This window comes from Amphiprion ocellaris, chromosome 17 (assembly GCF_022539595.1).
Source record: "Amphiprion ocellaris isolate individual 3 ecotype Okinawa chromosome 17, ASM2253959v1, whole genome shotgun sequence".
In the NCBI taxonomy this organism is placed as follows: Eukaryota; Metazoa; Chordata; class Actinopteri; family Pomacentridae; genus Amphiprion; species Amphiprion ocellaris.
In genome coordinates, this window is record NC_072782.1 from 16255101 (window position 1) to 16268839 (window position 13739).

Here is a 13739-nt window from a genome sequence, read left to right on the forward strand (position 1 = left end):
ACGTCGTCCTTTCTACTCCACTACATTTTCTATGATCGGCTGTTTGGAGATGAACATTGTGTCTTTTTTTGAGTCCCGAAAGTTTTAAAATGAGAGAGCAACCTGCCATTGCTTTGTCGTAATTCCAAAAGGGTTTATGATTTTTCTTTATTATGTAGCAATGACTCCTTTTTTTTTTGCCCCTAAAGGTTGATTTCTACGTATTTCTATTTTCATTGATTTCAAGAATGAAACACAATAATTCCATAAAATAGCCGGTATCAGTTACATCTTAATCAAATGAGATTAAAATGCTGTTTATATGTTACTACATAGGTAGTAAAAATCCAATAAATCCAATAAAATTCTGTACGTATTAAAACACTTTAAAAAGGGCTGTTCTGCATAATTTGTGTACTCTTGGCTCTTGGTGTATTTTCACTGTACTGATGTGACAGATCTGCATGTTTCTATCACTGATTACAGTATGCACTGTACACTGAACAGCCATAGCATTATAACCAGATTTGGAGATCTGGAGAGTTTGAAGGTCGGGTCAACATCTTGAGCTCTTGGTTGTGTGTCTCGAGCTATTCCTGAGCAATTTTTGTGGTGTAGCAGCGTGAATTGTTCTGCTGGGTGAGTCTGGGGGGTGTAGTTGGTCTGTAAAGGTGTTTAGGTGGGTGATACGTGTCAAAGTAACATCCACATGAATGCCAGAATTCAAAGTTTCCGGCAAACCATTGCACATTGCCACTGGTTTTCATGTTGTGGCTGGAGTCAGTAGGTTTGTGGTACCAGTTTGTGGATACTTATATCAACATTGCAGATGAAATTATGCATTTACACGCAGCATTCAGTAGCCCGGTCATAACAGTGAGCACACACAGTGTTTCAGATGAAGAGTTTTTATTACAAAAGTTACAAAACTAGGTAAAAATGTCTATTGGAGCATTGAGAAATAACTACAAGTGATCATAATTTAAATAGATAAATACAGATGTCCACATCTGACAGAGGACACAGCTGCACTGATGTAAAACAAACACAGAAACTAAGTGGCTAGTTTGACCTTTGACCCTCAAGGAGGTTTTGGTTTAGATTGCTGCAGGGGTGATGTCATGGTGAAACCCACCCTGCCGCAGGTACGGTTACAAAATCGGGGAATTTGACAGCGATTTGACGCAAGAAGCAAATGAACCTGTCGGGAGTAGTGAAAATCACATGATTTGTGCGGCGATTGCATCACAGCATTGTTGAGGACTGAGGCTGCCTTCTGCCGCCTCTTTCTTACAAACACCACCAGCCGTCTTGGCACGTACGGTCTGTCAGGTTTGTGTCATTATTAACTTGATGGGAGGCATCTTGAAATAATGTCGGCCATGTTCAGCGCTTAGTTCTCCTGGCAGGAACCTACAGTGGAGAAGATGGAAAGCATTACTGCAATGTATTATCCCCTATAGACCAGTTGTGTATTTAATGATACAAGTGAAAAGCAGTGATATCTCACAGTGTTTTCATTCATGGGAGTAGCAATATGTTGCATTATCTCAACTGTAATCCTGACTAAGGGGGGCATTTCAAAATAAAATATTAATAAGAGGCTGTATGCAAGTGGTAAGTTTGTCTCATTAAATAGTTTGGGTTTGTAAAGGCCCACAAAGTATCTAATAATCGAATAAAACCAAATGTGATGAAGGTTATTGCATAATAAAAACTCTGGTAATGTAATAAAAAACATCCACCAAGGAGTTTCCAGCACAGCATGTTTGATATGCAAATGGAAACTGCAAGAAGTCCACTTTAAAATAGAGTTGATAAGCAGTAGTATAATAATACAGCTTTTATGAGGTGTGAAACATAATCTAAATTAAATATATATATACAATTAATTTGCAACGGAGCCGACACAACTTGAATAACATGCACATTTGATTATATTTCAAGACAAATTTCCGGAAAGTGTAATTATATTGATAAATGGGCTCTGAATTAGGTAGAAATGGTAAAAACAAGCTTCGTTCATGCTCTTCAGGTTCATACTATTAACCGTGTGCACTAATTAAGCACTAAGTAGCCTGCAAAGACTCCGAAGCCGCGGCACAAGTAACTGCAGCCCTGAATGAGATCACAATTTATGACCAAACGTGTTATAAAAAGTGTTGTGTGGAGGCACAGTTGCACTGCAGCAATAAAGGGCTTTCAGTGCTTGTGTTTGACTAAGGAGTGGTATGTGTGACTTTTGATTCACACGTTGTCCAAAACATCTGAGCAGCTATTACAGAGAATGCCATTAAATATTCCTGGTCTCAGGAGGATGAACCCCACCAGATTTGGTGATCGAATGCCTTTTCCTTTAGAAGCACATTGAAGTTGATGTTTTTGATTTTTGGTTGGATTATTATGACGTTTGATACAATTCTGCACCCTTCAGGTTGAATTATGGTAACTTTGTTAAGCCAACTTTTCTTTGTGCGATTGCAAAACTAATGTCATTACCTTCCACATCAGACGTACTTCGTGTTCAGTTTCATTATCTTATCTTTGATGTCTTAATTAGGTTAAAATTTAAAAGCAAGTATGTCGTTTAACTTTGTTCGCTTGTACTTTGATTGTACACCTCATTGTATTATGTCATAGCCAAAGAGGTTATTACATTACATGCAAAAGATTTTATTATATTATTGGATTTTTATTAATATGGACTTTAATGCATTTAAATTGTATTAAATTATGGACGAGTGCTATTTGAGCGTTCAAATGGTCCCTGATCGGTTTGTAGAAGTTTGAATCCTGCCTTCCTGGGAAACACAGTTCCCATGGTGCTCAGCCACATATCGGCTTTTCCCTCCTCTGAATGCAACGTTTTCAACTATCAGAGGTCAGCCTGTGGTCGCTCACATGTGCCGAGGCGCTCCTCCAAAAAGCCGATCTGCTCGCTGAGGGAGTCGATGCGGTCTAGCTGCTGGAAGGAGTGGGATAGTAAGGTGGTTTTCTCTGACAAGCCTTCGTCCAGCGACAGCGGGAAGAAGCTGCTGAAGGGTTCCAACACCAACTGCAGCTTCTAAACAGATGGAGAAACACGAAGGGGAAATTAGGAAAATGAGTAAAAAACGCTCCAGAAAGGGACTATTAATCACCTCGTAAACAAAAATAATTCGACTTTCATTCGCTCTTTATGCTTGTTTCACTAAACACAAGGAGGATTTTAATAAAAAACCCGTAAAAAATTCAAAAAGCCACTTTGTAGGTCTGGCATTTCAAAGAATCTCTGGTTCGGGGATTAAACGGCAAGTGGGATTTTATATCGTGCACGTATATAAGGACCAGAGGTGTTCCTGGTGAGCGAGACTGGGAGGTATCAGAGTAGGGGGCTTTTATGTGTTTGAAACATGTGTTCACGACTTTACCTTTTCCAGGAGTTCCACTCTGTTCCTCAGGCTCTGTACCTCCTCCGTCACGTTCTCCACCAGGCCAAAACTTCCACCTGGAGAAACCACACGAACACAGACGTATACATCAGCACATGGCGACGACGGAGTTTGAATTTCTGTAGACGAATGGAGGTGGGGAGGGAAGGGTTAGGGCATAGATCAAATGCGGGAATGTTTAATCCTCTCTTTCTCAGATCTAAAGTTTATACTGCAGAAGATTCCTGGGAGCATCCTGCCTTCATCAATCCCTCTCCTTGACTGATTCATGACCGCTGGAGCTAAACTACGAACCAGGAGAAGGACCGCAGAGCTGCAGCGAGACCGGGGGAATTTAGGGCACAGGGGAGGGGAACTGTAGATATGGGAATGGCTGAAAAGGCTGATACACAAGCTGAAAGAGAGGTCACCAGAAATAGACGGGCAAACCTCCATCGCTCCTGTGAACGAGCATTGGCTATGAGGAAGTGTCTGGCTGCCTCCACCCAAGGGGAATGTCCCCGGTGCAGGCAGATCGAGATGCAAAATTAGGAACCCCCTTTGCTCTCCGGTTGCGCTTCTGCAGACGGACCGAGAGAGGTTCAATCTCTCCCAGATGTGGTCCATTACTGAGACAGGAGTGAGTTGAGAAACAGGGTGAGGAGGAGGAGGAGGAAAAAAGGGGGGGAGGGGGGTGGCGATGACCCCCAGCAGACAGGGTTGATGGAGCTGGAATGAGAACACAAGTGTTGGCCAAGAACGGAGTTTAAAAAAAAAAAAAAAAACGGGGAGGCGGGAGGGTTTAGAGACTGAAATGCAGAAATGTAGTCCAAGAGTCTAGGCCAAGTGAGAGTAATGGTCTACTTTTGAAGTATTTAAACTTGCATTTCTAATATTAATCTCCCTCAAATGTGTGCATATGTACAGATAAGTGAACACAATCTCAAGGAAAAACATCTTGCAAAAGCATAATCATTTTTGGCATCTGAGAGCTGAGCGGTGAAATTGAGCGAATTCCTACAAATAACCTTTGGTGACTGTAATAAAGTAAAAAGATTTGTCACATTTTGGCTTTTCTTTGGGAATTTTTCCTGTGTTTTTCGCTGACTCAGCACTCCTACAAGTCTTTCGTCACTCCGTATCACGTAGAGTGGTGGAGGCCGACAGTCTTCGTCCGGCCGAGAAATTTCAGTTTGTGTGAGTTTAGTGTGTCTTCTTCACGGAAACGGTGATAAATAGAAACTGGGTTTGGAACAGAGCCTGAGACATTTGGCGATTTCATATTTACATAGAAATATTTCTCCTCTTGACAGTAAAGGAGGCTGTGTCCTCTTTTGGATTTTACGGTTTTGTGACTCACAAAAATCCTCAAGGCTGGAAAAAGTAAGTCTTCTTCAAGGTTTCGTGTTGCCTAAATTCCCAAAAGAACAAAACTCCTGGCACGGAATAGGTATTAAAAGGAATATCTTGAGGTCAGCTATCACATTAGTAGACATGGAGGGGGGTTGTATTATTTCGTTGCTAAGATACAAGAAGCACACATGAATGAAAATAGACTTTTTCTTGGTGAGAGACAACATTGCAACATTTCTATGGAACCCAATGGAGTGTGTGGTATAAAAATATGTCTGTATTAGCACGGGAGCTCTATTAGAGGCAGATGTTTGCTTTACTCGCAGGGCTCATAGGAGTCAACTGAGTCATTATCAAAGTCCAACTGGTCCCAGTCTCACCACATGGGACCAGACCACAAGAAATCTGTCTGGAGTCGGCACCAGTCGCAGTGCATTATTACTCACGGTACGAGTTGAGAGTGGCATAGCGCGTACCAAAAGTAATAATGGACCGCGAAGCTGGCCATGTTTCTCTCTTCTGTCCAGACACTTTGCTGCTGTGGAACACAAAATTATATTGTGTGAACGCACGCATGCTCTCCTGTCCTACCCGCATCAGTATGACCACCCACTGCTGCCTGGCTGGTCTGGGAGGGAGCAGGAGGAAGGGAAGGAGGAGGAGGAGGAGAAAGGCTTTGACAGGAGTGGCCGTCTCCGGCGAGCCTGAATCCTTCTCTGCAGGCACATCTATAGCTGCCAGCTGTGTTCACGCACTGCTCGGTGCACGGATGCTGCTCACCGCACTCATCAACATCTGACAGACAAGAACGACACGAAAACATGTGTAAATATGCACACGCAGGCTGGCGTTCGGCTGTGCAGGTAAATGTGCATGTGTGTTTACCTGTTTGGCACTGACGTCCCGTCCAGCCGAGTGGACAAGCACACTGGTTGGGTCTTAAACAGGTGCCTCCGTTCAGACAGGGTTGTCCACACACAGCTGGGGGAGACATTTAAAGGGTTAGTTTGATGTACAGATCAACATCAGTGTCATATAAGAATGTTTAGTATGAAGCTACTGTCAGGGGATTGTTAGCTTAGCTTAGCATAAAGGCTTGAAACAAGGGGATGCCGCTAGCCTTGCTGTCTAAAATCTGCCTACTGGAGCCCTGAAGTTCTCTAATGTTCATATTAAGTCTAACATTAAATCTACCATAGTAGTTAAATTACATATTGGGGTATTGGGATATATGTTTTTTTTTTTTTTTTTACATTCTTTCCAAGAGATGGAACTCTTGAACAGAGAAGCTATTCAAACATTAAAGAGAAAGTTCATTTTGGAAAACAGGCTTATTTTAACATGCTGTATCTCCATTCTCCAGAGCTCTCCACAGTGATCTGGCTGCACTGGAAAAATGAACTGGCTTGTTTGTATTTCTTTGAACTGAACCAGCTGTCGTCAGAGGTGCTAAGCCCAGGATGCAGCAATGGTGCCCCGGAAAAATAGGGACGAAGGGAATTGTCTACTTGACTGAAAGAACAAAGTAGGCTTGCCTTATTGCATGATCCAAATATTCTTTATAATGTGCCAATCTGAGCATGTAGGTTCATGCTCAAAGGTTGTCGTTTCATGCAGGGAAGGAGATTTTATAAGCAGTTGCAGGTGTGAAATGCACAGCTGAAATGGCTACAGTCTACATCTAGGGGGTCAGACTACTGTTGTTGAAACAGTACGAATGAAAAAATAAAAACGAATTTATGTGTTGGACTATTTCTTGGCTGGCAACAGTGACTTCCTGCAGTTTCTACTGGTAGCCTGGTCTTAATGCTGAGCTGAGCTAGCTGTTACCAATGGCTAAATATCAAGTGTACACACAACTAACAAATATGCACGATTCCCAGAATGTACAACTATTACTTAAACACTGAAGCTCTTCCACTCTGCAGGTGCAGGAAACCCTTACACCAATCACACATCCCTTCAAGTTACCTTGGTTGCAGTTGTGTGAGTGAAATCTCCGCCATCCCGGGCAGCACTCTGCATAGAAATGCGAAGGGGACGCTGCTCTGCTGACTTGCCGGTATGCCACCAAGTATGTAGTCCTGTGGAGACAAAACACAGGGCGCAGTTAGGGATTTCTGGTCACTTTCACTGCCCTCATGTGGGTGGTTGATCCCGTCAATCCTTTTCCGTGTTCTGTCACACTGATGAGAGAACGGGAATTTGGTGGAAAACTGAAACCACGGAGCGCTTTCTTCCAAGAGTGTGTCAGAGATGAGAGAGGGATGGAGGGAGGGTGCAGGGGGGCAGGAGATCACATCTAAAATCTGAGATTCTGCCGCAGCCTGCTGAGTGTGTGGTATGTTTAGCTTGCAGATACAGGCCGATAAACTCAGACAAGAGCTAAAAACAAAGTGGCACTGACCCGAGATGTGTTTTCCGAAAACAAAAGGAACAAATAATTTCCCAGGCCCGTAATTATCTAAGGCCTACCCACAAAATGAGGCTGAAAATATCCAAAAATGAAACTAGATTTTACTTTACTGAGTGAGGATTTAAAATAGATTAAAATTGGGGCAATGTAAAGGAGGGGGACTAGAAAGTATTGGAGCTGAGAGTGTATAAGTATGGAGGGAGACGGCGTCCAAAATAAACACGGCCGTGGTCTCTGTGGGCTCGCAGTTCATTTCCCGTAGTTACACAAAGTATTTGATATTTAGATTCCACCCAAATATGTGCCACCATGACCCAGTTCAGTGCAATATGTGTACTTATGTGTGTGTAGAAGAAAGTCGAGATCTATTTACGACTGCACTCCCCATCCGTTCCCTTCCTGAGCATGTCAAGCATTGTTTACATGTTAATCAAATAAACAGCACGAGATGGCTTAATTAGAGCACTGTTTTGACACTGTGAGGCCCAAGCCCCGTTGTGCAAATGCCTGGCTGCGCGGTTTAGTTGGTTTTCGTCCAACAAAAGCCGAACACGTGCAATTTTCTGTTGTTGTTTGTGTGCGTTTTGCGTGCTGGAGGACGGAGAGAGTGCGACTTACTTGTATGTGCTGCAGAAGCGATGGCCCTGACACAGGGTGATGTAGGGCTTGTGCACCGGCTGGACGTATGACTCGGTTGCCAGGACAACGCTGTGACGGAGGTCTCGGCCACACACCCTCCTCCTGCAAAAGGCAGACGTGAGATCAAACACTTCATCTGCCTGTGCACCGGAAGCTGAGCTGAGGATTTTTTTCACAGATTGTAAGTCATTTCTATGGAGATATTTAAAGCTTTTAAGTGGCTGCCACTTGGTTTGAAAAACTCCAGATTAGAGCCTCAAATCGCTCCTGACTGACCCGTGTAATCACTCCTGAATGTGTCAGGGTAAAGAGCTGATCTTTGGCCTCTGTGTCTCCACTTGACCTTTCATTCGGCTTTTCGGTTTACTTTCAAATCAAGTGAGAATGACAAGCTGAGGCTGCCCATGCTGGTGTGAATGCAGGGCCTGAGAGAGGACGTGGCTAATTTGTATGTATTCACAGTGGCTGAAAATGTCAAGTCGGGTGAAGACGTTGCTAAAACAAACAGGTCTGAATGACAGATTTGTAAGCCGAAGTCACCGCAGAGCTACCGACCGAAATGACAGGCCATAATAAACACAGGAAGAGCATTAAGTGAGCTGTTACCCGTGGTGAGCGAAGAACTGGGGAGTGCCCATCACATGAAGGATGAAGAGGGAGGAGGAAAGAAGCAGCGTTTGGTACATTGTCTTCCTCTTTCCCACGTTCCCTCGCTGGGTCTCTCACACTCGTCTCTGTGCCAGTCGGAGGGAAGAGGAGAGGAGGATGACGGGGGAGGAGGAGGAGGCTGTGGATGGAAGCCAACGTCTCCTCACGCTGAATATGTACGTTTCCCTTCAGGAGGGCGACTCCAGCTACCTGTGAGAAGATTTGAGATGTATTAAAGCAAAAAATTCAGCAGTGTGTGTTTCTTTTTTTTAGCTCATCACGAGCTACAAATTGAGGTGAACGAGAGGATAAATTCCATGAGTTTAAACTTGAATGGAATACACTTCATTCCTCTGCAGCCGCAGGTCAAAGCTTTGAAGCAACAGACCACAAAGGGGATGGACTGTCAGTGTCAGCTGTGTCGTGTCTTAGAGAGCCGAGCACGAACCGCTTCTCCAAAGCATTAGAGCACATTTAATCTGGGCAGAAAATGTTAACCGCTGCGTGTCTATAGGAGCTCTGTCATTTACGATGATTAGCAGCTGATGAGGGCAGCTAAAGGATAAAGGGTGAAAAACCGCAGACGTGTAAACCAAAAGACTCAAGAGCAGGAAGTCAAACTGCAAAACGGTCACATTCATATGCCGGGAATGGAGACCATAAAAAGGGGAGACGCTGTTCTGTGGAGGATGTGGGAGGTCAAAAAACAAGAATGAGAGAAATGCCCTTTTTTTGTCTTTAATTAAAATGTCAGGCAACAACTGAATTACGCGGTGGTTTTGTTTTATGTGGTTTCACTGTTAAACTGTTGTTCTTAAAGGTTACCATAATCAATACTTCTAACATCCCTACTTTTCATTTTTCTCATGTATTGAGCGTATTTCCCTGGTGAGTGATTTCAACAGAGCAGCGGGGGTGGTGATGTCTTTTATGAGCAGCAATAAAAACCTGACATATGTATTATTTGTGCTTTAAACCGCGGGGTTAGTTTGCTCACACTGTAAATTTAGATTTGTGTGTTGGTCTTAGTGTAAATGTAGGCCCTCGGCTGGATCGCTTGTTGCTATTACTGATCTCTGGTTGCATCCATAAGCGCACGTACTTTCATCTATGCAATGTATATAAAGTTCTGAGTTCTTGAAGTCAAACCAGGCTAAGCAGTCACTGGCCTGCACCTGCACAGACAAAAAAAACTCTCATTTCACAGCAATGTGCACATATCCCTTCACACCTTATTAGATTATTACATACTGTACAGGATTAAAGCAAAGTTCGATACAGTCAGAGTGCATGACAGTCAGCTTGGACCTGCTCCTGCTCAGATGCTCGCCTACAAGCGTGTTTTAACAGAGCAGATACTAAACCCCGGGGGAAATCTCTAGCAGCGCATTAAAGCCAGCCGGGTGTGATGGCAGGTTACGGGACTGTAGCCTGCTGGAGAGTCCTCAGTCATCCTGGAGGTGATGCTAAGCCTCGGATGACAGCTTGCATGTCTCTCTGATCCCCTGCTGGCTGTTCGCCCGGAGACATGACACGCACATCTAGAGCCTGTGTTCATTCACAAATCACTGGACCGGCGGGGCAGCAGGGGGCCACTTTGAAGACTGTGTGTGTGTGCAGATGTGCAACAATCAGGCATCATCACATAGAGCTGCTGCAGGGAGAGAGAACGCTTGTCCAATAAGTTAGTATCAGTAGGGAGTGTCATGGCACGGTTTCCTTGAATGGATTTATTGTTATTATTGTTATGGAAGACTATTAAATACATTAAAACTCTTTTTACCTCTGGGATTCAAAAAGCACATAACCAGCATTGTTAAACAACCCATGATGCACTGCGTAATTATGGGAGGGTTCCTAATATTATTCCCTGTGGAGCTCATTCTGGTTTAAATAAAAAGCAGTTTATAACGAAAAGATGGTTAAAATCATGATGAACATGTGTGCTCAGCTCACAGTTCTCAATGTTGGTCATTTCTGTCCCACTTGTCATCTCATCAGGTGAATTCGTCATAAGAGGGCGCTGTTTTACAGCACATTTTACGCATAATGTGTGGAGATCAGCGCTGGTTAAGACCTACATCCCTCACATCTCTGTCTCCGTAACACTCTCCCATTAAATAGATGACTCTAAAGTAAAAGAAGAAATAAATTAAAGCCACGATTCTACAGTAAAGAACAAGCAGGGGTGCTGAACACGCACGCACAAGCTGATAACTACAGAACCAAACTCCAGGGCGCACGCATGCATGGATACGAAAAATAATCACAAACCGTGCAATGAATAATCAGCTTTCCTAAGATTACTCCAGTCCCACACTGCAGGGAGGAGAGCTTCGGCAAAGTTAGTCCCGTTATATTCCGCTGCGGAGGGGAAAGTCCAGGGATAAAACTCCGCTACTAGTCAGGTTAGTCCTGGAGCTCAGACTGTCAGAGCGCATGGGGGGTGATGGTAGGACCTCCTCCCACTCCTCCAGCTGGGTGTCCCGCGGCTCCCTCAGCCTGCACTTGGGGGGGACCCGTGTGTGACGTCACAGAACAGGCTCTGAACGCTACACAGAGCTCCGTTTCTCTTATTCATAACCCACTGATACACTTTACAAGCTGCGGTTTTGTCGGCTGACTGGTGCGTAAAAACATCCCACAGAGGCAGCTGACAAAGGAGGGGTCTGCCTTTCAGCTCTGAGCTCTAAAACGCGTTCATATGAGCAAACTCCTCAACTTTTGCATCATCTCTTTGCTGCTGCAGTGGAATAATTCTAACACAAAAGCTGGGATTTTGTAGTAAAAACTCATACCGTTAACTTTGTATACATTCTTTTTGGCACAGAACAATAGTGGTGGATTTCGCCCCACATCACCCATCGAAATACATCTAATAATGGCCAGTATGAAGTAAACAAATGATTACAGCAAAACAAAACCAGTTTCAATGTTCACGAGTATTGTACTGTCTAAGGCAGATCTGAGAAACTGTGCATCTATTAACAAAAACACAAAATAATACTGCTTGGGATAACTTTTTGTGGTCTAACAATCTCTTTTGCAAGGAAGTCAAGTAATTAGAATGAAAAACAATATATATATATATATATAGAGAGAGAGAGAGAGAGAGAGAGAGAGAGATAGATAGATAGATAGATAGATAGATAGATAGATAGATAGATAGATAGATAGATAGATAGATAGATAGATAGAGAGAGAGAGAGAGAGAGAGAGAGAGAGAGAGAGAGAGAGAGAGAGAGAGAGAGAGAGAGAGAGAGAGAGAGAGAGAAAATAAGATTTTGAAATGTTAAATCTCTGTTCAAATCACGAGCTGAGTATCGAACCAGCCTAAATTGATAACAAATGATAATAGTGATTGGAAAAGCTATTCCTGTATTTATGTCATGCTTTGGTTCACCTATGCACACAGTCAATCCTTCACTATTAAGGTTCCAATCTGGCAATTTTTTTTGTTGATTTACAATATTTTAAAGGTATGTGCATGGTTATTTGTATATATTGTGGCATGAGTTTTAAGAAAAACATGTTTTTTTTGTGCAGTAATGTGTACATAAAGGTCCTTTCACTGTCATATGTACAGCAGTTCTGCAGTACATGCACATAAAACCAACTCTGTTTTATCAATGCATTATTTAGTTCAGCATTCTCTGTACGGCTGTCACTATTACACAACTGCACAGTTCATGGTAACAATATGGGCTGTTTTTTTTTTTTTTACGGGCAGCTTCTGCCTATTAACACATATACATAGATTTCTGGAATGGATGCAGGAAATACATCCCCCCTAAAAGGTATCGAACGCATGTATTTAGTTGCACCCTCAATAAAAACATGAAAAGCTGTGCCTAAATTTAGTGTTGTTCTTTATATATAAGCATTACTATCATAAATTGATGCAGAAAAGAAACAAACTGGTGCATAAAACTTCACAAGAATGGAGGAATTACAGAGTTTGATGTTCAAAGGAAATCTACACCCATGTCTAGATATCTATAGTGAGTTTGTTTAGCTGGACCCTTCCGCACTCGAAAAAATAATGTTTGGGCTCAAATAAAACCAACAGCTCAAATCATTTTTTGAGTTATGACTAATTAAATTACCAACAAACTACACTGAGTTGGGAAAATTTACTTTTCCTCCACAATCGAAGGCACTACTACTTAAGGACTGGTTATTTGAGACGATGTTTTTTAAAGTGTTATTTGCTTCATTACCATAATTATGAATAAAAGCTTTTAGGTTGTCAAATTTAAACAATTAAGTCGGTCCAATGTTCAGCAGGTATGGGTGTGGATTTGAAATCATGACCTCAAGGTGAAGAAAAATCCAGTAATCGAGTTCATTTTATTAAGTTGGCTCAACTTGAATTTAGTGTTGACCAAAATAATGCATGCATTCAAGTTTTAATTGGAAATAATGTTAAGTTGATGCAATTATAGACAATATTATGACAACTAAACCCATCAAAATACAGTTGCAACTTAGACAGCTGATCTAAATCAGTAAATAAGATTTTTTTTTAAATTTAAATTTTTAAAATCTTGCAGCCATAGATTTGATTAAGCAATGGGAATAGGTTTCTTGAGCGACTTTTTTGGGTGTACTGGCTGAATTGTGTTAAAATATTTGGTCAATAAATGAATTAAAAACGCAAAAAAAGTATTAGTTACCTTGAATAAAACGTATTTTACTCTATTTACCCCCTCCCTGTTAGTTAACTATATAGTGTACAGTGGTGGTTCTTACCCTCTCAGGATGGGGTCATCAGGTGCGTGTGCGCGCGCAGGCAGAGCGGCGGCCATGAGCGCGAGCGGCCGGTCCGGTGGATCTGAGGCCTCCATGTCTTCTCCGGTGTCCCCTCCGGTGTCTTTTAAAGCTCGACTCGGTGCTTTTCCAATCACGAACCTCGCCGCTGTGATTCGAGCTGTTCCCCGCAAGTCGACTGGCGGCAAATGAAATGTCTTTGGGCGTTTTTCAGTTGCTTTTTATGCAGGGCTTCCTGTGGAACGCAGGAATTGGACGGACAATCCCAAACCGGACTTCCTGTGAGTGTTTGCCGCTGATAAAACCCCTCTCCTGCACAAACACCCTCCATCCTGCTCAAACCGCTTCGCGAATCTGATTTTGAGGCATTTTTCTAGCCCCATTGTGCTTCGGACATCTTGAAGGGGACAAGTGATTTCAGCCTCCTCACCCCGTGGCCTCCTGCTGCCTTCACGGGCCGCAGGAAAACAGGCACAAAGTGTGAACTTCAAGCTAACTTTCACGTCTTACCTTGACTAACTTAA

At 42.8% G+C, this 13739-nt stretch overlaps 1 protein-coding gene across 2 annotated transcripts; it reads right to left on the minus strand.

The window, feature by feature from the left end:
* Positions 1-871: 871 nt before the first annotated feature.
* egfl7 (EGF-like-domain, multiple 7) lies at positions 872-13413 on the minus strand. Of its 2 annotated transcripts, none has more exons than XM_023265157.3 (9): positions 13198-13413; positions 8404-8655; positions 7777-7899; positions 6714-6826; positions 5628-5723; positions 5334-5537; positions 3390-3466; positions 2881-3043; positions 872-1392 (listed from the first exon to the last, which is right to left on the minus strand). In XM_023265157.3, exons 2-9 carry the CDS (start codon positions 8481-8483, stop codon positions 1373-1375), a joined length of 876 nt encoding a protein of 291 aa, XP_023120925.2. In that variant the 5' UTR covers positions 8484-8655; positions 13198-13413; the 3' UTR covers positions 872-1372. The 2 variants fall into 2 exon arrangements, with proteins under 2 accessions (XP_023120925.2, XP_035801800.2); XM_035945907.2 differs by lacking the exon at positions 13198-13413 and adding an exon at positions 10720-10876.
* Positions 13414-13739: the final 326 nt, after the last annotated feature.